General features: G+C 39.6%; 3 protein-coding genes and 1 long non-coding RNA gene across 5 annotated transcripts; 3 read left to right on the top strand and 1 right to left on the bottom strand.

Annotated features, from left to right (window-relative positions):
• The first annotated feature begins 1,426 nt into the window (after positions 1 to 1,426).
• cluap1 (clusterin associated protein 1) lies at positions 1,427 to 6,958 on the top strand. Its single transcript, XM_033621148.2, has 13 exons — positions 1,427 to 1,508; positions 1,991 to 2,056; positions 2,157 to 2,268; positions 2,456 to 2,540; positions 2,645 to 2,824; positions 3,292 to 3,387; positions 3,574 to 3,657; positions 3,764 to 3,897; positions 4,118 to 4,259; positions 5,071 to 5,146; positions 5,256 to 5,366; positions 5,539 to 5,588; positions 6,604 to 6,958. The coding sequence occupies exons 2-13, from the start codon at positions 2,035 to 2,037 to the stop codon at positions 6,778 to 6,780; spliced, it is 1,269 nt and encodes a 422-aa protein (XP_033477039.1). The 5' UTR covers positions 1,427 to 1,508; positions 1,991 to 2,034; the 3' UTR covers positions 6,781 to 6,958.
• A 1,680-nt stretch (positions 6,959 to 8,638) lies between these two features.
• ccdc124 (coiled-coil domain containing 124) lies at positions 8,639 to 11,890 on the top strand. Its single transcript, XM_033622153.2, has 5 exons — positions 8,639 to 8,755; positions 9,379 to 9,556; positions 10,578 to 10,779; positions 11,062 to 11,167; positions 11,314 to 11,890. Exons 2-5 carry the CDS (start codon positions 9,398 to 9,400, stop codon positions 11,516 to 11,518), a joined length of 672 nt encoding a protein of 223 aa, XP_033478044.1. The 5' UTR covers positions 8,639 to 8,755; positions 9,379 to 9,397; the 3' UTR covers positions 11,519 to 11,890.
• A 732-nt stretch (positions 11,891 to 12,622) lies between these two features.
• On the top strand, positions 12,623 to 27,019 carry kcnn1b (potassium intermediate/small conductance calcium-activated channel, subfamily N, member 1b). Of its 2 annotated transcripts, XM_033622151.2 has the most exons (10): positions 12,623 to 14,428; positions 15,775 to 16,908; positions 17,027 to 17,464; positions 17,730 to 17,825; positions 19,225 to 19,643; positions 21,518 to 21,659; positions 22,536 to 22,646; positions 22,949 to 23,076; positions 23,216 to 23,285; positions 25,299 to 27,019. In XM_033622151.2, the coding sequence occupies exons 2-10, from the start codon at positions 15,790 to 15,792 to the stop codon at positions 25,584 to 25,586; spliced, it is 2,811 nt and encodes a 936-aa protein (XP_033478042.2). In that variant the 5' UTR covers positions 12,623 to 14,428; positions 15,775 to 15,789; the 3' UTR covers positions 25,587 to 27,019. The 2 variants fall into 2 exon arrangements, with proteins under 2 accessions (XP_033478042.2, XP_078024985.1); XM_078168859.1 differs by lacking the exon at positions 22,536 to 22,646 and having other exon boundaries at positions 12,623 to 16,908.
• On the bottom strand, positions 17,565 to 21,680 carry LOC144463673 (uncharacterized). Its single transcript, XR_013491716.1, has 2 exons — positions 21,548 to 21,680; positions 17,565 to 19,687 (listed from the first exon to the last, which is right to left on the bottom strand). It is a non-coding gene; the product is annotated as an uncharacterized LOC144463673 (long non-coding RNA).
• Positions 27,020 to 27,476: the final 457 nt, after the last annotated feature.

The following is a 27,476-nucleotide window of genomic DNA, read 5'->3' as shown; positions in this document are numbered from 1 at the left end:
GTTACTAGGTTAAAAGATGTGACTCCAACCACTCTGCAAGGGTCCACAGACAGGGTTTAAAGCCTGCAACTCTGTACCAGTCATTTAGAACCGAAGAAGCTTGTTGGATGAGAGGCGAAACGTCTCAAGAAGTCCATTTTTTTTTTTTAAATTAATTTAGAGGACAGTGCACATTAATGAACATTGCTGTAAATGTGCTGCTGTTAGCCAAAGGCTAATTTTCAACTGCAGTCCTCTGGCATGATGTTAAAAAGATCTCAGGCAGTTGCCTACAATATAGCACTTATGATTACCATGACCTTGATGACTGAGAATCTTCACTGTAGTTGTTCACTGGTCAACTACAATTTTCTCCATCAACTGTATGTAACCCCTTAAAAGTTACACCGCTATAATCCTACAATGTCAAATATATGTTTCAGATGTAAGGACAGTATGCTACACTGCACATGGCACTGCATGAAAGTTACATTTTGCTAGCCTATGGTTTATGTGACACACTCACTAAAATTATGGACGCACCCATTCCATTAGATCTAATATAGATTAGATATAATATGATATGTATTATTCTGAGTTGTGACCATTCTGCACAATTTCTCCAGTACTTAAATGTAGAAGTACTCATTATACAGCTGACTGAGTGACTAATATAAATGTAGCCTATTTATAAGTATAAAAGAACCTTCAAATGAAACAACTAAACTACAAGTACATCAAACTTAAGCACAGTACTTGATACTAAATGTACTAATACTAAATCATACTAAATGTATGTAGTCATCCCCCAACACTGTCTATGTTATTATTATTATTGATACTAATATTAATAATAATATAATAATAATAATAATAATAATAATAATAATGTTACTTTATTTATTTATTCAACCCACATTTAACCAGGCTTTGAGAGTGACAATCTATTTTGCAAGAGAGACCTGGCCAAGACAGCAGCATGCAAAAAAAAAAAGTTACAGCCAATTAACAACATAATAAAAGAACATAAAGGATATACAGATGAACATTATTACAATTAAATACCCCTTTTAATGCTTGGGGAAATCATTTAAGTCATATATCCAAATCATTATCAGATGTTACATTCAGTGTTCCTGATGCACTGTATTAAAAAGGTTTTAGTTCGATTTTTAAGTGTATTTTTATTAGTTTTAGGAAATAGTATTATTGTTTTTATTATCTCCCCTTTTTTGGGAATAATACCTTCTTATTTTGTTTGTTTTTATCATGTCCTGCTAGTTTTTATATATGTTATACTTAATTATTTTATTTGATATTTTATGTTTGTTATGTATGATGTATCTTAAGCACACTGAGTTTACGCTTGTCGTATGAAATGTACTATATAAATAAAGTTGACTTGAGTTAAAAAGATCCGCACTAGTCTTTTTGACTGCATAGAGTTTCCGTAGGACAAGACTTTGTTTCCATAGAGACCATCTGTGGTAGAGGCGAACGAGCACCTAGCTCAGCCACAACAACGACAGGTAAAGAAACATTATCAGGCCTGTAAACACGATATGCTACGTTTGGTAGCAGCTAATCAGATAGTTAGAAAAATAATATCTTGTCGCAGGTTGAACTGCCGTTAATAACCGGAAACACCAAGCGTTAGCGTTAGCTTCTTGCTAACTAGCTAAGCACTGCCACAAACTAGCTAGGCTAATGAACTCTGCTAACGCAATAGTTATCATTTAATATTAATAATCCAATAAGCGTAAAATCATTAAAGACTCATTAAAGAGATTTTTAGTTTCCACACGCCTAAAATGGTGATGGAGGTTAGGATTTATAGTCCAGTCAAGTCAAATGTATTCAAATAACGGTATGCCCAAATCATATTTATTTCTCAGAGGACTTTACAGTCTGGTCAACATAATTTCAAGCGCCTTTTCTGTAAACAAACTGATGCCCAGAGTTAAGTAGCTTGGTTGTCTGTAAATACATCCTGTCTCCTTTGCTGCCATAGGAGGAACCAGAACATCCTCTGCTGCTCAGTACTGGCAGGTCAAAATGTCCTTCAGAGACTTAAGAAGTAAGTGACTGTATGTGATTAACATTATATGACTTAACCAAAAGTCGGTGTTTTGTGTCTATATATGTGTTGGTAATTTGAGTTGCATTTCATTTGACAGATTTCACAGAAATGATGAGGGCCTTGGGCTATCCTCGGTTGATATCTATGGAGAACTTCAGAACACCAAACTTCACTTTAGTGGCAGAAATCCTAATATGGCTCGTAAAAAGGTATGCTCAAGAGACAGATGACACATGCTTCACGCTTACAGAATATTTACAAACTCTGGGAGCATTATAACCTCTGCCTACCAAAACTATTTATTGACATCATGTGCAGTATGCGATGGAGGATACTGCAACATAATTTTCTCTTTGTCTTTTGCTCCCTATCCCTCTCTTCCGACATTACATGTAGATACGAGCCTCAGATGGATATTCCTACTGATGTAGATACAGAATCAGACAGAATATTCTTCATCAAGGCCGTGGCCCAGTTTATGGTGACCTAATCTCTTAAATTGATACAGAATATACATGTTACTCCTGGCCATTGAAGGCCTGCTGTTATTCAGTCCGTCTTAACCAGTGTTTCACTCGGTTGTAGGCAACTAAGGCACACATCAAGTTGAACACCAAACGTCTCTACCAAGCCGATGGTTACGCAGTGAAAGAGATGCTGAAAATCACGTCAGTGCTGTACAGCGCTATGAAGACCAAGCAGATGGCCCTGGGAGACCGAACGGAGGAGGACAACAACAAGTTCAAGTTTGACTTAGGCTCACGGGTGAGATGCAAGTTTTATACTGAGAAATGTTAGTCATTTCTACACTTAATAACTAAGATATCAGCTCCAAGATGTTTGAGTGGGAAAAAAATCCATTGAGTGACATTTAAATGTTGGAAACTAAGACAGATAAAATGAAGCAGTGCCATATATTGTGCAATTTAGCAGATGTGAATGTGCCCTGCATTTAGATTTGTTGCATTACCTAACTTGACTGTAAGTCTGACTCACTTGCATGTTGAATCTCAGATAATGGTGAATGCAATATGTTTGACTTAACATCACATGATATTTAATATCTTTGTATCTTTTCCTTTTTATAAAACTTTTATATAATTATAGATGTTTTGCAGATTTCTATTCCTTCTCCTGTTTGCTCCTTCCTTTCTTTTAAATCTATCTTTTCTCAGACTGGGAGATCAAGAGAAAACTGTTGCTGATTAGGTCTCACTCTGTCTTCACTTTAGATTTCAGATCTTAAAACAGCTCGACAGCTGGCGTCTGAGGTCACAGCTAAAGGAGCATCTCTGTATGATTTACTGGGAAAAGAAGTGGACTTAAGGGTGAGGGAAAACACATATTAACAGACAGACAGACATGCACATTGGTTTCCATTTTCCTTAATCTTGAGTGCTCATAATCCTTGAAGGTGAAAAAAAATCTCTGCATACACTAGACCCAGATTAGACAGAATGTTTTACTGTTTGAAGGTGATCACTCTGCTGTCTTTGCTTTCAATATCCCCACAGGAAATGAGAACTGCTGCCATTGCCAGACCTCTGGAGATCAATGAGACTGAAAAGGCCCTGAGAGCTGCCATCAAGGAGGTTTTGGTATGTATTCATCCTGGCGATCCTCGTTTTCAAAATTCCCACAGGACTTGTTTTTATCCGTGAAATGCCTCTGAATCTGCCACCATGTCTTTGTATTCACTTGAAGGAAAGTGTGGAGAAGACCAAAGACATGCTGAGTAACGTTGTTTCAGATGAAACCAGTCTGGACGCTAAGATAGAAAAGAAGAAGCAGGAGCTGGAGAGGAATCGGAAAAGGCTCCAGACACTGCAGAGTGTCAGGTCAGTTCACAACCTGACAGGTAACAGACAGGCTAAATGACAGGAACGGTTCCCCAGTGTTCGAGGAAATTAAAACAAAGCACAGGGTGAATGAGAGGGACCTTCATTTCGAGTTGAATTACTTGCTCAGAACTTTTTGTCTTTGACTTATACTGAGTCTTTAAGCAAAACTGACCCTTTTCTAAATGCTTATCTTTTTGTTCCTCTCTCATTTTTTTAGGCCAGCCTTCATGGATGAATATGAAAAGATTGAGGAAGATCTACAGAAGCAATATGAAACCTTTGTGGAGAAGTTCAGGAACCTCTGCTTCCTAGAGTCTCAGCTGGATGAATACCATAGACTGGAACAAGAGAGATTTGAGGTATGTGTATATGAAACATAGCTTTTTTAAATGTCTTTTACACATACATCCTACAGATCTGTTGTATAAAATGCTGCATTGATGTGTTCTTCGGATGGTCCGGTTTCCCAAGTTGAGAAGTCATTCTGCTGATTTTGTTCATGAGCCTTAAGTCGTAATGTGGAAACAACATGGAAGATGTGTTGTATTTGATTGCTTAGAGCATTTAAGCAACATGTTTACGTATTACAATGTAATAAAGTGTTGTCCCAGACTTGTTGCTGCAACAGTACATCCCTAAAACTGCTAAAAAATTGCTTACCTTACTACTTATAAACTTTTCTAACTAATCTAGGTCACTCTACATGGACAGCAACTAATGGTTACAACCTCATATATTAAAAGTTTATTACCATCAGCTGAACATTTACTTTCTCTGCCGTGTTCAGGCTCTAGGACGTCAACTTGACAACTTGTGCCAAAATCTTTGCAGACTTTTTGAGTTGTTCGGACTTAAGGGGAACATTCACGTGCATTTGCCACAGTTATACTACCATACTAAGGCATCTCTAGACATTCAGTACACACCCAACAAACCACATGAGCATAATTGAAAGGAGAGTAACCTCTCGTAAGAGTTTGACACAAGGGATAAATGAGAGTCCTTCCTTTCTGTGTAAAAATATAATTGCTGGCTTGTGATGGTGGTTAGTAAGACAATACTGTTACCAAACATAAATGGGAGTAACTCACACTCTGACTGCAGTGGGTAGAGGAGAATACGCTCTTCATGCTGGCTATAATGTTCCTTGTTCTTTTCTTACCACTGCAGGAAGCTGAAAACACAATGAGGATGATGCAGAATGTATTGAGGGAGGAGGAGGAGAGGGATCTGACAAGGAGTTCTTGTGAGACAACCAATCACATGCTGTGAAAGCTAAGCAATAGTCACATACTGTAATATCAACCCCCTTTCATGATCTCACACGCTTGTTTTACGAAATATGTTTCCTGCAGTGAAAGATGAGGATTCTGACATGGATGTTCCAGAGGACGAAGGTTCAGACAGCGACATGGAAGAGTGTCGACCCTCTAAGCCACGGCCCACACGGAACGGCATCATGGCAGGTACACAGACGAGGGATAAAATTGGTTCATTATAGACAAAATTATCTCCTCAGTTACTTTCTATGATTCTGATTGGTTTTATATATGTGGTTCTCACAAATAAATGTTTAACCCAATAAAAATTAGCATTGAATTTCACATAAATTGAGCGTTGCCTTTTTTTGCACGACAGGAAGAGGAGCTCGATTCATCGGGAACATGCAGGGCGGTGATAGTGATGAGGTTAGTACTGTCATAGCTACATCAATTTAAAATGATTTCCTTTAAGCATCTCTTCATTTTGTGTGTTACAATTCGGATTAAAGACTTTTTTTGCTGATTTTGCTTCCAGTGGCCTCAGATGGTGCTCTTTGTGCTTTCTCTCACCACAGAATAACATCATGCTCTTTACTTTTTTGTCATTTACAGCTGTAGTATCCCATGCACCAGTTCTGATCAGTTTCACCAGTTTCACACCCCTTTGGGTTTCCATTTTGTACTCTTACCTTTCACTTGCATTTCAAAAGCCCCCTTTAGCTGCTTCCAGAAGGTCATTGCCTCGTGCCAAAAAACAATGGAAAGGAAAGGTTTGTGCAGGACCAGGATCTAGTTCACTCTCTGTTCCTAAGTGTATTTAAAGGAAAAATCCATTCTTAAATTCTCTGACAGAGTCGAGGTTTGTCTCCCAGTCCACGGAACGGGACCTCATCAGTTGCACAGTATAGCCTGTATCAGTGTTTGTACAAGTAACAAAGTGGAGGAGATGTACACCCACGTTTTGGCACACTGTCTAACTCTCAGAGAACATTTACTGTTTTTTGAATCACACCACTACTGAAGTACATAGGTAGTATAAACCTCACCACCTGTGTTAGTGTTGCTGAGAGGTATGGAAAGAAGAAGACAGCGTTGAAGTGAAGTGTGTAGAATGGATTTTTCCTTTAAATTAGGTATATGATTTAACTGGTCCCCATAGTGATCCGGCTCAAGGTGGACATGTCCCTGTTAAATCAGCTCTGTACTGGACTTGTTTTCATAACAGACAAAGAGGTGATTCAGTGGTTAGATCTGTCTGATTGAAGTGTTTGTGAGACATTAGCTGGTTCAGTGTTTAGTTAGAATGATAACATGTCCATCCCTGTTGTAGTTTAACATCGTGTGTTAAATAATTGTCCATGAATCATGTTACTGGACTCTGCAAACTGAGCTTTTTGTAATTGTGTAGTTATTACGTGTCTCTGCTCGCCTGCTGTTTCAGAGTGAAGACAGTGAGATCGATGTGGACGAGGACGATGAGGAAGACGATGAAGGAGAGGAGGAGGAGAGCAAGGATTTGGAGGATGACAGTCTGGAGGGCCCAGTGTCCAGGGGAGCTCACCCTTCCAAGGGAGGCATGAGACAGCCTCTGCTGGAGGAGAGCGACAATGACTTCTAAATGAATACAGACGAGCTCCAGCTGCTTCTGTATCCAGATTAGACCATCTGATTACTTCTGAGAGAAATGCATACATTATATATCATGATGTTGTTTTTACATCATAAAGAATTCATATAGTTTCTATTTTTAATATCTGTAAACTGTTTACCTTAATAAAATATTAATTTTATGTTTCTTCCGTGTCTGACAGCAGTATGAAATGTTATTCTGCTATGAGTCATTCAGTCATATATTAAGGCTGAGTATTTAGTATTATATGCAATTTTATAGTTCATACCAGTAGTGGAGGAAATATTCAGATCCTTTATTTAAGTAAAAGTACTAACACCACACTGTAAACATACTCTGTTACAAGTAAAAGTCCTGAATTTAAAATGTTACTCAAGTAAGCAAATAAGTATAATCATGTACTTCAAGTATAAAGTGTAAAAAAAATACCCAATCCAGAAAAATCTAAGAATAAAAGCCAAACAGAAGAGAAACCTAAAAAATATTTTAAATGACTTAATAGGACTTAAATGTTTATTAAAAAAAGTTGCTAACTGATTTATTGACCAATTGTTTCCACTGTACTTGTATTAACTGTCGGGTAGTTTAATTTATAACAAAATATACTTCATAAACGTATGTTTTTTATGCAAATATCTTCATTTGTAAAATAACTAGTAACTAAATCTTTCAGACAAATGTAGTAGAGTAAAAAGTGCAATATCTCCCTCTGAAATGGAGCTCAAATTTGTTCTTACGTACAGTACTTGAGTAAATGCACTTAGTTACATTCTACTACTGGTTTATACACCCCATTTTAGAGGACAACACCATACTTTAAAAATCTGTTGTAACCTTAAGATAAATACTGCTTTGTTGGATTTTTACATTTGTATCTAAATGAGATATTTTCTTCGATACTTAAAAAAAAAATACATTTGAAATGGAAAAACATTAAGAGACTTATAAGACGATTTGAAGCAATATCTGTTCTTAATAGTAGAACATAAGGTTCACTGAACTGGTTTTCTCTGAAATCAAGCGACTGTTATTTGTTTATCAGGGGAAGTGTCCCGCTGGGATGTAAGTTGTGGGGTTTTTTTTGTTTTTATCTTGACCCTCCCAGAAGCTACAAATATTTTGTCTTGAGACCCTGAATGACTGGGGAGATGCATGATCCTCCCTCTACAGTTCATTTTTCACAAAATTTTAAATAAGGTAATAAGGAGGACAAAGTGATTTGGGTGAAATATCACTAATTTAAACTTTGGTTATGATTTTTTTTTTCCTGGCAGAAGCATTTATTGCACATGATATGTTTATGGACTGTCTGAAATTTGAAAATCCAATGACAATTTCTGTTTTCACAGTTTCTGGATATGATAAATGGTGTTATTTAAGCAATTTTAAAAACATGCCTTATAAAAGGTATTTAAAATAGGATATTTAAAATAAATGCCAAATACAACCAATTAAAGTTGTATGTCCCTCCCCTAAGACAAATAAAAAACATGTCCCTCTCCAGTCATTTGACATGCCTCCCTCGTTTTGCACCACCCCTCCCTCATGATAAATAAGGAACAGTCCCTAATCAACTTAATCATTTAGGACAATGAGGCAAAATGTATTCACAAATAGGAAGATAGATTTTAAATGCATGTTCACAATTTTCTGTAGGATAGATACACTTGAAAACTAAGAAGTATTTATCCAAAAGCTATAGCTGAGTTAAAAGCCTATTTGTTATTATTTATTCTATTTTATTTTAACCTTAGTATGAAACCAACAGTACGTGAAATACCTGCTACTTTCAGTGAAATATGCGATAAAAGTACACATGAAAGATTTCATCCGGTCTCGTAACCATAGGAGATCAACGTCATCAGTGTGCGCGGTGGTTCCACAGAGGAGGTGGCAGACAGATGCCTCTTCGAAACAACACTCAACAGTCGTGTGCTTACGACCTGTTTTTCCTCTCATACTGGTATGAAACCATAGTTTTGCTTTGTGTGTTGTGCTTATTATCATCTTAGCTAAATGTAGGTTAAATTAAAATAAGGAATGACCGACTCGTTAACAAGCAATCCAGTCTTGTTTATCAGACTAGCATCAGCTAGCTGTAGCTAACTAGCTAACGTTACACTGACAAGCAAAACTGCAGCCGTTTGTGTAACTGAGAGACTTCAGTTATGGCGCAGTTAACCTCCTTATCTGCCAACAACTGATTTTTGTGTTTGCTAATCCACATTTTATAAGTAATGCTTAATTATGGTAGCCACCTCATAAGGATAATAGTGTTCTGTTACTTTATTTACAGGTTACATGATATTAATTAAGGAAACGTTTGATACTTTCTCATCTAACGCTGCTGCTGAGCATTACTTATAATATAACTAATGAATGTTAAACAATCATAGCTTGAGCAATACTTAGGTGATAAACACCAACAGGAAATGCCATCACCACCTTGACATAAGTACACATTTAGGTAGGGTTTTGAGTCATTGTAGGTATAACTGGTTATATCAGTGTTTAGCATCAGCCTTGAAAACTCTCCTGTCAGTCAGACTCTTCTGAAGATCCCATGTTCTCTGTCTCTTGTCTCAGCTGAAAAGCAGCTGTTGGGATGCCAAAGAAGTTCCAGGGCGAGAACTCCAAGGCGGCCACAGCCAGAGCCCGCAAGGCCGAGGCCAAGGCAGTGGCAGACGCCAAGAAGAAGCAGCAGGAAGAGGATGCTCTGTGGCAGGAAACCGACAAACATGTACTCAAAAAAGAGCAGAGAAAGGTGAGATGCCTCTTCAGTGTGATGCTCAATACTGGGGGAAGTCACAGTTGTGCTGCTGCTAAATTTGACTTAACTGGTTTGCTGTTTCTTTTGCTTTTTTGTGGAGGATGTGTGTACAGTCATTTTACTTTAAGTTGAAATAATAAAAACATGAACAAGAAAGGAAAATAAATACATATAAGCTCATGCTGGCAGAGCTGTTATTTATTTTTTACTCGGTGTTTTTATCTGGATAGGAACCTTGCTTGTAGCCTCTTATTACGCACACTCACACACACACACACACACACACACACACAGGTCCAAAGTCTAGATGGGATTAAAAGTTAATTATCCCTAGTGGGACATGTTGTATAGGCAAGTAGTCACAGAACAAACAACAATGAGAATGGAGCAGCTGAGGGAGACATACCATAATCAGCATAAAAGTTAACTTTACGTCTTATCAATTACACACAGAAGTTAATTGACCACAGCAGACAGTCTTAGTCTTATGGAGACTTGATAGGGGAACTATTCTAGCATTTCTTTGGTACCGACTGCTGTAAGTATTTGATTGCACCATACTTTTTCCTCTGTGACATCAACGAAACATCGGTGAAGCTTGTTGTTACAGTGATTGCATTTGTCATGATATATCTAATGGTCAAACTTATTTAAACCAACATTATTACATTTTTAAAGGGATACTTTGCTGATTTTCAACCAGCTTTGTATAATAACAGTGTGGGTAGTATGTGTAAATGTACTGTGACAAACTTCCCTCCATCTAACAAGTGCCTACATCTCCCTTTCTTCACCCACCAGCAGTAACGTTTATTGGTCAGGTCTGGCCCAGTGCATTCTGGTCGTTGTAGGCCACAGCCCTTTGTCTTGTGTACTTGTTTCTGGTCATGTAGCAGCGATTTCAAAAGTATCTCCGTATTTCTACTGCATAGACCTTCTAGTTTTATTAAAAAGCCATCTTTCCAGCAGTGAATTACTTCTTTAAGTCTGACAAGACTGTTTTTTTCTTTTGCAGGATGACAAGGAAAAGAAGAGGCTTGAGCTCCTTGAGAGGAAAAAGGAAAACCAACGACTTCTGGATGAGGAGAGCTCGGGCATAAAAGGCAAATCTCAGAGGGAGGCTGGACCTGGGGGAAAAGTGACTCGTGCCCAGATCGAGGAGGTGCTTCAGAACGAGCTACAGCAGCAGCAGCAGCAGCAACAGCTCAAGCCAAAAGGTAAATTTCAGGTTAAAGGTGACGACACAAGTGTCAAAATAAAGATGACTCATGAGTGTAGATACAATCCAGCAGCATTGGCTGTTTTGGGGATCAAACAAGACATTTGATGATGTTATCCTAGGCTCTGGGAAACACTGATCAGCATTTTTCACCATTTTCTGACCAAAGAACTAATTGATTGATTGAAAAAAAATTGACAGATTAATTTACAATGACAATAATAATTACGTGCAGCCACAGAGCAAACCAGTTACCATCAAATAAAATTTCTTCTCACAGAAAAGAGCCACCTGGAGACTCCACTGGAGGAAAACGTGAACAGAATTATCCCTGAGGAAGGAAGCGTGGAAGCCAGAACAATAGAAGATGCCATCGCGGTGCTCAGGTACCATCTGTACAGTGTGTGACATCCGATTGTCCCTGTGATTACTCTGATACTGATCTGAATTAAGTTTCTTAGCCTAATGAGACAGCGCTGATGATATGTGGATGTCACCAATTCCTCATTACATCCTCTCTTCCTGTTTCCAGCACTGGACCTGAGGACGTGGAACATCACCCGGAGCGGAGGATGAAAGCAGCGTTCGCTGCCTACGAGGAGGCCAACATGCCTCGCCTAAAAAACGAGAACCCCAACATGAGGCTGTCGCAGCTGAAGCAACAGTTGAAGAAGGAGTGGATGAAGTCGCCAGAGAACCCCCTGAACCAGCGCTTTGCCGCGTACAATACGAAGTGATAGCACTCTTCCCCCCCGCAACTCCATTTAAAAACTGTCTGCCTGTGCACACGGGAGACTTCCATTGAAAAAAATTAAGTAATTTCATTTAAAAACGAGAAAAGTTGCTGATGAGAGCTTCACGACTTCCCGCCCAGAAACGATCTCTCCAGTGCCACATGACTCAGCTTGGTTGTTCCATTCACTAGCAAGGAGAAGCTCATTTTCCCCAACAAGGTCACGAGCGATCACGATGTCTGTGCACGTGGCCTCTAATGTGGCACTTAAGCGTCTAATGAATTTAATTACATGATTTTTTTCTAGCACATCTGGGGAGGTGGGAAGCCAGATGTTTTGAGAGTAACTTATTAAAGTTCACCACTCGATCATCAACATGTCTTTTTGCTTTTAAATGTGAGACGTCTCCTTCTTTGACGTTAGGGGGCACATAAATCAAGTCACACACTGAAGTCAAGCATTTTTGCCTCCTGCAGCTGTCATGTGTTGGTTCCTCCCAAAAGATGATGGAGTTCAAACTTAAGTGGATACAGTTTTCCAGTCCAGGGTAAAGAACGCTCACCATTCACCAGCTGAAATGGTACTTTAAAACTTGAAAATAACTTTTTTTCTCCTGTTCCTTTAGTTACTTTGGCAATTGACTAACCAGTTTCTTCAAAGGAGCCATTTGTTTGCTTTAATAGCCGAACAGTTGGCATTGAATATTGAAGTCACTGTTGCTAGAGGATTAAGAGTCTTGCCCTAAATATAAACACATGTAAAGTGCGTTTTATCCCAGGATATCTTCACTGGGTGTTTTATGCTAAACCCTTTCACATTTATTTTATCATATGGTTGGAATGGTTACACAGATAAATTGTACTTGTGGAGGTTAACTGCTCCGTTCAATGCAGCAAATGTAAAATGTGAATTAATTGAATCGTTACTCCTGACTGTACTCAAGCTCGAGTATTTACATAGGTAGGATTCTTTCACAGGCCATTCAGCCTTGTGAATGTCTGATATAATAGTAAGCCTCCAATATCCCTCCGGTATCTTAAAGTGTCATTGTCAGGGGAGTTTGCTGAGCGCAGACTTGGTTACATAGTTTCTATTAAAACCCAAATGTGACACATCTTTCAACACCAGAGTGTCATCATCTTGTCATAGGCCTGGTATAACTGTCACTTCATTGCCTTATTTCTCAGCTACAGAGAGAGAACACTACTTCAGCCATGTTTACGAGGTGACAGATGCTCTATAATATTTCATCATTACAGAAAAGACTTTACACAACAGATACGGCTCTGTAAAGTCAACAAAATCATCAAGATGTTTTTTTCTCATCCTAACCATCTCCACGCGTCAAACTGTAGCTGAATTTGGCCTCCCTTATCTTCTCAAGCAGACCTTTTGGCCTTTCGCCAGCAGCGACTACAAGGTCCTATTATCCTATCCTAGCACCAAGGTTATGATCCAAACACACAGAGCTGTGTTGGTTTTGTGTTTTAAGTTGGACTCATGCTGCAGTGTGCATGGATGCAACAATCCCTTTTTTAAAACAAGTCACATGCTCTGCTATTTGGAAGAACTGCACTGGTAATCTAAACAAAATGTGAATCCAGATAACTGCAACAACAAAGTTTAAATTAGGGATCTACTTCCTGTTTTTTTTCACATCCTAACTTTCAGAATTATAGCATTTTGATTTAACACAACTGTGGTAGTAGTTCTAACTATTAAATTAGTTTTGCAGTCATTTATTTAGCCAGCAACGGCGTCCAGTGCTGCCGTTTGTCACAAAGGTTTTCTCCAGCACAGCAACATTCACATACTGAGCTGCTGAGGCAGCACGCTGTCGGCTTTGTAGGTTTGTCTGATGCCAGGTGGAGAGACAGAATGCAGGAATAGAAAGTGAGCTTTGGCAGCCTTAAATGTTAGTAACACAGGTAAAACAAGATCAACTATTTAAAATATCTGCAGCGTTTTTTGGGAAATGGGGTTGGCTCTTCCACGGGCTTGAAAATAAAGGGAAATATACAGTGTGAGTGTAGACATTTATAGAGATTTTAAATGCTTAGGGAATGCAAAAATAGTTTTTTGGCCGATATTCAAGAAAAGCAAATTACATTTCTGGGAATACTTTGTTTTTTAAATTGCATGTACTTCACATTAAGAGGCATCAGGCCGAAATGACAACAACAACAAAGTACTTGGTTGAAAGAAAAAAAAACAAGGCCACTCCTGCTGACTGAATCTAGATTTTAAACATGTGGGAGCGCTTTTAAACAGGAGTATTTCTTTAATATATCTTTTCAAAGTATTATCAGGAAGTTGTTGTTGTTAGATTTGTAAGAAGACATCTGAGGAGACTTGATCCATTCAGAACCAGATTTAAAAACAGGCCACTTTTGTCCAGCCAGGCTGTTGTGGCGGAGGAGATAAGAGCCTGTGCGAAGGCCTTTGAACCACAGAGCTTCAATGACAACTTCGGCTGACCTTTTGTTTTCCTTTCTGCATTGAAAGCGACCGGTCCCCTTTCCCCCCCCCCATAGCAACCAATCAGTCCACTCCCAATTTATTGGGATTTCTTTGAGCTTGTGCGTGTGATGTTCCGCCCTAAACACTCGGGTCTGATGTTACAGGTTTTTGTTTCTCTGCACACTCCCACTCCCTGTCCATTTGCATGGCAACCCTTTACCAGGCCAGCTGCTGCTGCCCTTTTCTTTCTTCATGTTGAATCCTAATCATTACTTTCAAAGGAGAGCGTCTCCAAAGCTCCTTTATCAAGTGTTTGTACTGGGAGGAGGCAAGCCGCTGTCCAGCACCCACTCAGGCTGCTCCTCTTCTTAACTCTGTTCTGCAAGCCATGCGCATTTCCTATTAGTAACCTGCTTCTTCAAGTTTGGAGAAGATAACATATGGAAGAAGAAGGTAAGGAACACCAGTATAGTGGGGATTTGTTCATATATTATTTTCATTTGTGAAGAAAACATTATAAAAACAATTTTTAAGGGGTTAACTTGCATTTGAAGGGTTAAAGTCTAAATTGAGACAGCCGCAATTTAAATTTAATTAGGTTTGCACTCTTAGAAAATGATTAGCACCCATGGAAAATGATGCGTAACTTGGAAAGCACATTAAGATCAACTAGCTCACAGTCAAATGCTGTTATCTTTGAGTGTTTATATTTACTCTGGGACTTATTTTCTCAAGCTAATTTATGACTGAGCACAAAGATGCTGTTGGCTCACTTTTTTTTTTTAATTTTCAGGATGTTTTTTTTAATCTACCCATTGTTTTACCCATGACAATTAAAGTTTTTCAGCTGAGCTTTAGGAGTTCAAAATTTAGCATAAAGCCTGTGGTGCATCATGTTTGTTATGTACGTCACACCAGGATGACATGTTTAATGAAAATAAAAGGATAAATCAGAACTTTTCTATAAAAAAAATGACAATTTTGCATGTTTCAGTGATTCAGTTATGATCACTGACTAGAGGTCTTAGTTTCTGAACCTTTTTCACTGCTCTGTTTTATCACAGTAAAAACCAAAAGCAGATTACATTGAATTACATCCACTTTTTAAACCTTTGTAGATAAAAATTTATGACTTCATTATTCTAATCTATTGATTTCTCTCCCCCCAAATAGTTAAATATTGTGTGTGAAATTGGCGTAATTCTCTGAGCTTTTCCGATTTCTTTGTCCAGTAAACTAACAGAGGAGGGGGTCACAGCTGCCTTTGACAGAGTGTTTCATATTCACAACCAGCTGAACACACAATTTGAGATTTTAACAAACGCTGCTTTTACAGCATGACAAGGTTTTTGCCTTGAACAGATACTCTATGTCATTGTGTTAAATAACGACTGTTTAAGGATTAAGCTTTTTCCCAGACTATTTAACACTGAGCGAAGGCCATTACTGAGGCAAAAGAGACAAAAGTCAAAGATAAAAATGCCCCTCCAGGTAGTGAGAATATTTTATTTTTAAAGCAGAATAACATTTGTTTCTATGTGAGGACTATGTTTAACTTCAGAGTTTGAATTTGTTAACACTTTTTTGTATGTTTCTATTTTGCTTGGGACATTTGAGGATCTGAAAGTTCATGCTTTATACCTTTTGCTCTTTCATGGGCTGTGTATGAAGCAAAAAAGGAGCAAAACTACGAAAACAATGTGCATACCATTCAGCTGTAACATCCTGAATTCAAATATATTTCAGGATCGTTATCGTAAGCCATCCTCTTTCTTAAATGATCTGTGATCTCATTTCAGCTCTGCACTGATGCCATGAGGTTGATTCTGGTCAAACCCACCAACGCAACGCGACGTCTTGACTCAACAGGTGAGGTCTTCCATGATGGGGACCATGAGCATTGTACCTCAGGAGGTCCATCCTCAAAAACTCCTGAGGGCATGCGGGATCGATACTCGGGTGCCTCTGTGGAAGCATCTTCTTCCGCGCAGGAGATGAGTCTCTGCTGTGTTTCATCTTTGCCCCATGAAAGATCTAATGGAATCAGCCCACCGAGAGATTCAGCCCAGATGTCGCCACTGAAAACCCAAAACCTAAACTTATCACATTTGAGTGACCAGGACTGGCTGTTGCTTTGTGGCCAGGTTAGCAGCGTGGGAGATGAATCACCCTCAGTGGAAAGAGCAGGAACCAGCGTGGGACATCCAAACCCCAGTGACAGATGTGGTTGTTCCTGTCCTGATGCACACCAACATCCAGAGGCTTCTACTTTTCATCAGGGCCCAGTCCAGCAAGGCTGCCTCTCCAGGCTTTCAAACAGGAGAAGCCTTTCATCTTCACCACACACCCAGCCTTTCTCCCAGTGCACCCAAGCTCCAACCCCTTGCCAGGTTTTACCACAGCAAACAAACCAAAGGAATCTTTTGAAACCTGCAACAAACCATCCGCAGGATAATTTCACGCTCCAGCGCGGTGACCAAGACGGTCGAAAGGAGTTACTGCAGCAGCAGCAGCCCTGCAATCATTTTAAACTTAAAGACAGCAGCAACACAACTTTATTCAACATTCCCCTGACCTCAGTCGAGTGTGCTGAGACAAATCAGAAGCTCCACCAACACCCTCAGCCTGCCGTCACCGCAAACCTCAACTGGAGAGAGCTCTTTGGCAACGAACCACTGTTAGTTCAGCAACGTCAAAGGAAAGACTCTCAGTGCTCGATGAGCGGTGATCAGAGCTGCAAGTCATCTGGAGAACCCTCCATTGTCCTCAAGTGCCGTCATCTCCCATACAAGCCTTTGACCAGCACTCCGCGGGTGCAGAGATCGTCTACGCCAGCCAGTAACAAAAGTGTCCAGTCCTTCTCCACCAGCCAGTATAGCTCACTTGAGAACCAGGATCTAGTGGAGGAGAGAGCTAGACGGCGGCAAAGTCAGGTACATGGATTTTCTTTAAATGGTGTAGCTTCCTGACCTGGTGTGGGAGGTAATTCCCCCCTAATTTATTTTGCTAAAATGGCAGCATTGTAACTGAACTTCTTACTTTCTTTTGCAGATCAACTCTCAATACCTCAGTAGATCAAGACTCTCCCTCCTTAAACACACTTCTCCACCATCCTCCACCTTCCAATCTGGTGGCACAGTCAATGGGGATGCAGTGCGACCGCTGAGCAGCCAGGGCACTCTTAGATCCAGTCTTGCAGATCTCCCCTCAGGCCAGCAGCCTCTTCAGCTTCTCCACAGTGCCATCCTGGAGGACGCCTTCTCTAAAGTCATCAGAGAAGATTCCAGTAAGGCCAACAGCGAGAACCTGACCAGAGAGGAAGGCAGCGTACCACAGAAGAAGACCAAGGACATTAGCTACCGGCTGGGTCAGAGAAAAGCGCTCTTTGGGAAGCGTAAACAGTTGAGCGACTATGCGTTGGTCTGTGGGATGTTTGGCATCATCGTCATGGTGATTGAGACGGAGCTGTCGAGGGGGTTTTATGGCAAGGTACTCTAGTCCTGTTCAGTCTGATTTTATTCATGGAGTGTAACAGATATACACAAAAGTGCACTGTAGAGCAGGAAAAAGTTTCATGGACTGTTCACACTTTAAGGGCCACATAAGCAACTTTATTAAAAAATAAGAGCCCTATTAACAACTTCCTTAACTTTTAGGACAGACATATCAGTCATATCATATCAGTATCATATCAGTATGTCTTCACAATGGGCCACAATCATCATGTTCATGTTTCTTCCTCCATTATTTACAGGAATCTATATATTCATATGTACTGAAAGGCCTGATCAGCCTCTCGACTGCTATTCTTCTTGGACTCATTGTGATGTACCATGCAAGGGAGATCCAGGTGTGTGGATAAATTAAGATGTCTTCATTTATACTTTTTAGTTCCCTTGGTAAATCTAATTATCATAATTGAGAATGCAATATTTAAGTTAGCACTCTTACTGGGAAAGAAGTGCCAAGTCAACTATGTGGTTCATCTGATTTGTGGCACATCATCCTGGAGCTCAAAAGTCGTCAGGAAATTGTTTTATTTTTACAAAATATTGTTTCACAGTATACAGTGAATGATCTATTGGCTCAGTTAGGTAAAATGCCAAACATGCCAAAAAAGGGGCAATCAACACTTAAAGGAGCAATGTGTAGAATTTAGGAGGATTTAGTGGCATCTAGTGGTGAGGACTGCATATTGCAACCAGCTGAAACTTCTCCCGGTTTGAATTTCTTTAGCAGTCATTGTTCAGGAGGTTTTTACCAGAGCTGAATTATCCACAGATGTCTCTTATTCTCCAAAACAAACAGACCAGGTGATTAAACTGATAAAAATGCCGAAGTAGTTTTGGGGTTACAAATCGCTGTTTCTCTGATATTGTTCAGCTCGTTGGAGATCCAGACATTTGGGAGGTTTTTATCAGGAGCTGAATTATCCACAGAATTTTCTTCCTCTCCATAACAAATGGATTCGGCAGTTTAAATTGATAAAAACACTGAATAAAGCAGTTTTAAATTAAAAAAATAAATCCATATTTTTCCAACACTCGTTGCAGAGAGGCTGATAACTACGTTGGCTGATGCGAAAACATGAATGACTCATTCTAGAGCCAGTGTTTGATTTGTCCATTCTGAGCTACTGTAGAAACATGCCCGTGCAACATGGCGATCTCCGTGGACAAGGACCCGCTCCCTATGTAGATATAAACGGCTCATTCTAAGGCAACAAAAACACAATTCTTATTTTATCCACTAAAGAAAACATACATATTTTATATTCCATTTTTGCCAAAAGAGCCCCCTAAATCCTACACACTGGACCTTTAACTTGTCACTTCACCACTTAGTCCAGTAGGTCAATGAATATAACATTACATGTTTGCCTTGCATGTCCTTGTCCATGGAGTACGCCATGCTGCACTGCCTTGTTTCCACAGTAGCTCAGAATGGACAAATCAAACACTGGCTCTAGAGGAGGCCTTTTGTGTTTTTACATTTCCTGAAGGCCAATGCAGGTTCCCCCACACACTTAGAACAGCAGGGGTGAGGGAAGGGGCATTCAGTTGGTTGCAATCTGCAACCTCACCACTAGATGCCACCTCTAAATCCTACACACTGCTCGTTTAATAATACGTTAAATTAAAACAGTCCAAACAAATGCTGTGTGTTTATCATTAATATTTCTCTGCTTTTGTGGTTAGTTGGGTCATTTAATATGCAAAGTTCCTCACCCTAAATTCTCCTCTCTGCAGCTCTTCATGGTGGACAACGGAGCGGACGACTGGAGGATAGCTATGACCTTTGAGCGGATTTTCTTCGTTGCGTTCGAGCTGCTCCTCTGTGCCATCCACCCAATCCCAGGCCAGTATGTGTTCACCTGGACTGCTCGACTGGCCTTCAGCTACACAGCATCAGTGGCGGATGCTGATGTTGACATCATCCTCTCTGTGCCCATGTTCCTGCGCCTCTACCTGATTGGTCGGGTCATGCTGCTCCACAGTAAGCTGTTCACGGACGCCTCCTCCCGCAGCATCGGGGCACTCAACAAGATCAGCTTTGACACTCGTTTTGTCATGAAGACTCTGATGACCATCTGCCCCGGCACGGTCCTGCTGGTCTTCAGCGTGTCCTGCTGGATCATTGCAGCGTGGACTGTGCGCGTATGTGAGAGGTATTAACTCAAAACTTCTGAATCTCTCACTCTTCCTTTTCTTCCTATAGTAAACAACAGTGGTGGAACTAAGTACATTTACTCAAGTACAATTTGGACTTACTTGTACTTTACTTGAGTATTGAGTTTTTCCATTTCTGTTTCTTAATACTTCTGCTGCACTTCAACTTATCTTTAGGTACTAGATACTTTTTAGGTTCAGATTAATCATGAAAAAAGTAATCAACAAATACACAATTTCAGTACCCATCAGCTATGGTCTGACAACAATATCAGATTATACAGAGTTTAACAAATACATGATGATATTATTATAATGAGATATTATTATGTAGGACTTAAGTGATCCACAGGAGGAAATTCACAAGCTACCCTGCCCTATATAAACTAATATTCTGTGTGTAGAATATAATTTTTTTTACCAGCTGTAATATTAAAGTTATGTACACATTGATGCATCAATTAAACAATAATCATAATCCAATAATATAATTTAAATTATATATAAATATGCTATCTGCATAATGCAAAATTCTTATGTTGATGCTAATGCTTTTGTACTTTTATTAAGTCTTTTACTTGTAACAGAGTATTTCTGCACTCTGGTATTACTACTTTTACTCAAAATATACTTTATATACTACCATTTGAATGTCAGTTACTCGATTACTTCTTTTAATTTGTGATGAAAATGCCTCCACGGTGAACAGAGAATCCAAAAAAAAGTTCAGCATTCTTTGTGAATTTAAGTCATTGGGGACCACATTTAAAGCTTTACTGTGCAGGATTTTCAGTCGCTGTTTGTAACCATGCTCGCCAGGGCAAGTAAAACTAAAAGCCAACCCCAGATTCACTATCGTTTCCTGTTTCACTTCGCTAAATATGTGTTTTTTTGGTGCTGTGTCTCTTGGATACCTGAGCACTGTGGGGGTACCGGCCTATAAACGTCCCAAACACAGAAAATAAGAATAAATTAAGAAAATACAGGCAGGGGGGCAGAGTCTGCAGAAAAATACACCACCACACACCTACATTGGGTCCTACGTGATAATTAAGAAGGATTATTTCAGTGTGGTCTGTACATTGTTTTGAGGAAAATCCTGCATACTATGTCTTTAACAACAGCAAAAGTATACCAAAACACCTGTTTACAATCTCTCACACAACTTGTGCAGTATAATCTAAATCTTTATCCAGACATATGCTCACTTCTACCCAAACACATGCATTGTACCTAAAAGATTATGATAATAAAAACAAAAAAACTCTGCCTTCAAGTAGTGCACTCAGTGTGTTCCTACTAGCTCCCCTTGAGCAGAGTTAAAAAGGATGCATGTGCACAGGCGTGCTACTCAGCCTTCCATGAGACTGTTTGTACTTATGTGTTTAAAGTACTTAGGTTTTAGCGATAATGCATGTGTTTGGGGAGCACTGAGCTCACGAGTGGATAAATGAGACTTGTATTATACTGCACAAGTTGTGCGAGAGTTTGTGAACCGATGTTTTGAAATAGTTTTGCTGTTGTTAAACACGGTCCCTGTTTACTTCAATTCATTAAGAATGTTTGCCTTTTTTGGATTCTCCGCTCTTTGTGAAGGCATTAGTAAAAAACAAAGAATTCAAGGTAACGCGGGGTGATTCACTGACGTAGAAATGGTCGTAGAAATTTCTTTAAGTAAAGATCTAAGCACTAGTAACCAACTACATTACTTTAGTATCACAGGTTTGTGTGTTTCCATGTTGTTCAAATGATGAATATCATTTTGAAAAAACAAAATCTGTGCTAGTCTAACTGTAAAAACATCTTCCTTAGCATATCTCAACAAACACACATTGTCTCTCAGCCTTTACGTCCAGGTGCCATGTCTCTACAGGTATCATGATGCACAGGAGGTGACCAGTACCTTCCTTGGAGCAATGTGGCTGATCTCCATCACCTTCCTGTCCATCGGCTACGGCGACATGGTCCCTCATACCTACTGTGGGAAGGGGGTTTGCCTGCTGACAGGAATCATGGTGAGATTTGTACAGACACAGTACAACCAGACTCAGCATTCCCACTATAGCCAAGTTACATACTGCCATATGGCAACACTTATTTGTCCTTAAATTTTATAGTAAACCTCATAATTTGCATAATTTAATAAACTTATAAAGCAATATATACGTAACTAGGCATGCACAATATTGGATTTTTGCCAGTATCTCATATACCGATATTTTCTAACTCATTTTGGCTGATTTTCCCACCTAATTGCGGAGACCATCAAGTCTCTCCAGTACTGAAATTAACATATTATTAACCCTTCTCTTATTATCATTAATGGCCTTAGGTTAAATGTAAAACATGCCATACTAACTTTTATATAACATTTTCAAACAAAACTGTAAAAGCCATTCTACTTTAATAGGCCTGGATAATCCCCTCCCTGAAACAACCCTGACAGTACCCACAACCAGGGCAAATTTGACCGATGTGGACAAATTAAAGTTGCATAATTTAGTCGTCATCTTATCGATCTGTCAACCCAGCAAGGATTTGTTCTGTCCGGCAGTTAAAGATATTTAATTTTAAAGGCTTTCTGCTGCTGATACCAATGACATAACGATGTTATCCTGCATCCCTACACCTAACAATACTTCTCTTAATATGCAATTCATTACTGCATGACTGGAGGATGTGTTTACGCTTTGCTGTACTTTTATCACAGTTTACTTGACCTATCTCTATTATACATGATTATTGTAGTTGCAAAGTTTCCTTCATTTCTGCTTGTATAACAACTTTTATAATAATGTCACTTAAATACCAGTACAGTGCGGACTGTAAAATTGGTAAGGCTGTAGATGATAGTAAGGTTCTGACCCACTAACCACTGCTCTTCTCCTCAGGGAGCGGGCTGTACAGCCTTAGTGGTCGCCGTTGTTGCACGAAAGTCAGAACTCACCCGAGCTGAGAAGCACGTCCATAACTTCATGATGGATACTCAGCTGTATAAAAAGGTCTCATATGCACATAGGCATGCACATTTGTTGTACACAATCATTATTATTCACAGTAAAAGTGTCTGAACACGACTACAATAATTACTTTATTGACCAACTTGGGTCAGTTTATGTTTTGTTTGATTTATGTCTCAAAGAGTTTGCAGAGGAACCTAATCAACAACATATGATACAGTACACCAGCAAAATAAAATAAAGAAAACGGAATAAAAAGCTCATGATACAAACATTACTTAATGTAAATGTTCATTACATTCCTATACTGCTGTTTGATCTGCATGATATTCTATCCCTGCCAGGTAAAAAACACAGCAGCGAATGTGTTGAGGGAGACGTGGCTCATCTACAAAAACACCAAGCTGGTCAAAAAGATCGACCGTGCCAGAGTGCGCCACCATCAGCGCAAATTCCTGCAAGCCATCCACCAGTAGGTATTAAATATGTCATCACCACGGAGTGCAGAGTTTAGACAACAGAGAGGTCTCCAGTAGTTATCAAGACACACTGAACTCTGCATTTATTTCACTTGGTACAAACTTGACATTGCTTCTGATTTTTGATTTCAGACTGCGAACAGTCAAAATGGAGCAAAGGAAACTCACCGATCAGGCCAACACAGTCGCTGACCTTGCCAAGGTTTGTAAAAGCTGCACCTTTTACAAAATTTGCAGATCATCAAAAAATCAAACCCTCCTCAGAAAAAGTGTTTTCTCATTGTTACATCACTTGGATGTTAAAGGTATGTTCAGTGTTACACTAGAAGGCTGTTTTCATATTCCTCTGCTGATGGGAGAATGTGTCTCTGTGCTCTGTTCAACTGAAATCTGAGTTGAACATGTGTATGCATGGTGGGAGTTTCTGATATCACTTGTAACCTCCTGTGCTCATATACTGAGAATGGATTTTGCAGTAATTTAGAGAACATCGCTTGTTTCACTGAATGTGATGACATGCACAAGTTTATGAAACAACATTGGTTCTTTTTTCAAAATCAAAAACATAATTCAACAGTGATTCAGCCTTGGTGTATGACGTTAATACGACAGGGAATATAATGTACATTAGAATGCAAGCTAGGAGGTTACTCATATTTCCTGTATACATCCCAGTTTCTTTCAGAGTATTCCAGCTCGCATTTCCAGGTTGCTAATTAATGGAATATAGTGCTTCAATGCTCAAACACATAAACAGGATACTTCAAAAACACATTCATTTACGGGTTATTCCTGTCCATGTTAACGCACTCAATGAAAGTTGTCTTTTGTAGAATTTGAATACAGTTTATCTTTTCTTGCAGAAAACAAACATACAAACAAAAAAAGTCACTTATTATTCAAAACATGTGGTCTGTAGGGGATCTTTAAGTTCCATAGGAATTAAAATACCTCACCTTGTTAGCGAATTATGTCTTATTGCCTTTTAACCTCTATCGTAAACACACAACCACAAAACATTATTTTTGTATATTTTTAGATCAAATCCCCATTACTTTATGTCCTGGAAAACTGTTTATCTTTAGCAGTTACTCTCTACTGCCGTGGTTCCCAACTGGTCCCGTCACGGGGTCCAGATTTCTCCTTAGTCATTAGTTCAGGGTCCACACAGTTTAATATGTTCAGTATCATACTTTTGTTTGGCCGTGTCATGGAGCTAGTTTACTGTCTCAGTTAAGTAGCTGTCCGTTATTCACTCACTGTAGAATGTGGATGCCTGACCCGAGCATGATGGGACCCGTTGGGCTGGGTTCGGATAACAAATCAGATATTTTGCTCGGGTTTGGCGCACTTGAAATGCTGCTGTGTTGTGCTATGGCCTATTCAAGCGCTAGATTTTGTTATTTATGTGACAACGCCCTAACGCAACACAGACCAATAGGCTAGTTGCATTTCGGGTAGGAGGCCGTGAATATTCAGACTGAACTAATGAAAATGGAGGACGCTAGACAAAACTTGCTATCAGAAAAGCTTAAAATTGCCGAAACCGGTGTGTAATATGTGTGAGTGTAGTGTGTGAGTGAGATTACGTAAAAGGTTAGGCCACAGCGTGTGTCTATTAACTCTGCTCCAAACTACGTCAGGTAACAAACTGCGTCGGGCTCAGGTCGGGTTCAGACTTAAAAATCAGACAGTCTGTTGGGGTCGGGCCGGGCTTGGTTGTAACTGTCTCAGATCTGGGTCGGGTGCAGTCAGGAAAATGTGACCCGAGCTGCGCTCTAACTCATTGTACAGCAGGAAACGTCACTTGTGGTCCATTCAGAATGTACCCGTGACTTATGTTTGGACCATGACTCCCCTGTTTGGAACCACTGCTCTACTATATTAACATGCTTAGCAACAAGTTTTTTTTGCAGCCCATTTGAGGATACTGTGGACCATTCACTTAATTTCACATATGGAATGGGCCCACAGCTTTACTACTGTAAATACACCATATTAAGTAGAACTTCATTAAACCTTTATACAAAAGTTGTAGTAGTTTTAGCAACCAGCAGATAAAATGGCAACTTTTTCCGCATTTATAATCTGTATGTAAAACTATGTCCTAATGTGGGAGAGGTTCCCTGCGCCACTTACCCTGCTGTCTCTTCAAATGCACCACAACATGCTGTAAAGTCAGATGTATGAACTGTGCTCCCCTGTTGGTTTCCAGACTCAGAACATGATGTATGATCTGGTGTTGGAGCTGCAGCATCGCAGCGAGGAGCTGGACAGGAGGATCGCAGCTCTGGAAGAGAAACTGGACTCCATCCTTCTCAGCGTGCAGTCGCTGCCCGTTGTGCTTTCTCAAGCAATAACAAAGCTGCAAAAGGATTTCCTGGACGACTTGGCCTGTCGTGTCCACTTCCTGTCATCCTCCCTGAGCTCTGAGTGCTGTTCGATCCCTGCCAGGCAGCTCTGTCAAGGACCCGCCACACCAGAGACACCGTACAGCACATAGACCTCACTCAGTGGTTTTCCTTTTAGTCTGTGACCTTTTTTTCACACTGGGAAGGATTTTCTCAACATGCACACTTTTTTTTAAAAGTTGTGCTCTGCTACACATTCATACAATTACACACATTCACCCCTGGGAGTTACAGCTTCCGCTCCAGGGAGAAGGGAAGTCCCTCAGTCTTGGAGGGGAAGGGAAAAGCATTACTTCTTCATTTCCTCTTCTCAAAGTTTCACACATAACCCAGCAGCTGGGTTTTCAGATACGAACACCCAAACATCAGTCCATAGAGCCTATTTTTATCTCACTCCAGAGATCCATATTACTGTCATGGTGAATAAAATCCATGATTAATACAGTATATCTTCTACAGCCTAACTGAGTTCACTCCTAAGCAATTAAATGAATAAGGGATTCCTAATTTTTTTGAGCTCAAAGACCTCATCTTGTTCAGCCTGTCTTGTTTTTGCTCACCAGTCCACTATGTTGCTGTATTTATTTCTGAAAAATCTAACATTATGGAACTGGAAAAGGTTCTTTGTTTACTAATTATTAATGATCATCTCAGGGGTGGGCTCGTCGTTGCTGCCTAACTGGCAGTGAAGATGATGAAGGCTGTGCTCCCTTACATCCGAGAGTTGTTGTTTTTCCTCTTCCATCAGGTCCCCCATTAGAGAAGGGTGGTTAGGCATAGACAGGGAAGACTTTCTGATGTTTACCAATTGTTTCAAAGCAATAACGGTCTGGTGCCAGCTGAGATTTCAGAGCTGTTAAAGGCTTGTGAGAAGTGTGGTCTCAGATGGTCAGACCAAACTGTTATGATTGTGCTAAATGCCAGACTAAAACCTAAAGGGGAAGAAACGTTGCACTGAGGGAGCCTAGACTTTAGAACATCGCATTTATTTAACGTGGCGATTGTTTCAGAGCCACCTGAATGCTCTTGTTCATTTTCTTCACTCACATCTTTGTTTTTCTTATTGTTTGTATGGTGATTTGCTGCTTCTTGCAACGTTTTCCTGTGTAGCAGTATCCTATTAAAGGCCCAGTGTGTAAGATTTAGTGGCATCATAGCAGTGAAGTTGCATAACTGAAACGTCTCCTGTGTGCCAACTGTGTTTGAGAACTATGCTGGCTGACACACAAACACAAATGGCTCTATCTAGAGCCAACGTCTGATTTGTCCGTTCTGGGCTACTGTAGAAACATGACATACTCCGTGGAAAAGGACCTGCTCCATATGTAGATATGAATGGCTCATTCAAAGGCAACAGAAGCAATGATTCTTAGTTTACAGAGATTTTAAACTGACTTAAACATATTTGTGAATATCATATACCATTTTTGCCAGTAGATGCCTCTAAATCCACACTGGACCTTTAAGTTGTACACATAAAAATCTTAAGAAAAGTGCCATAGAAATAAAGTTTAATTATATTTAATGAATTGTGAATATTATTTACTTCCTTTGATTCACTGGCCTTACACAACATTAATATGGTGTATTGTTTGCTATATTTAAAAAGTTTTAACTTTTGTAGTTTTTTTAGGCTAACATTACACAAAATAAATTGTTTATAACAGAGAGATCTAAGTATTAAGAAATTAATTTGTTAGGTTAAAAAAAGCTGTGTCTCAGGAGATCAGATGACTGTGACAATTGTGCACCAACAGCAAATTGACAAGTTTGAATTGATATTTTTCCTGGTTGCAGAATTTGAACTTCACCTGTGGGCCAAGCGTCTAGGAGAACTATGGTGGCTGACGTGAAAACATGAAAACAAGAATAGCCCTCTCTGTAGCCAGTGTTTAATTTGTCTGTTCTGGGCTACTGTACAAAAAATGGACCTGCTCCATATGTAGATATAAACGTCTTATTCTAAGGGAATGAAAACACAA

Source organism: Epinephelus lanceolatus, chromosome 6, assembly GCF_041903045.1.
Source record: "Epinephelus lanceolatus isolate andai-2023 chromosome 6, ASM4190304v1, whole genome shotgun sequence".
Classification (NCBI taxonomy): Eukaryota; Metazoa; Chordata; class Actinopteri; order Perciformes; family Serranidae; genus Epinephelus; species Epinephelus lanceolatus.
The sequence above is the reverse complement of the archived record's forward strand: the minus strand, read 5'-3'. Positions and strand labels throughout refer to the sequence as shown.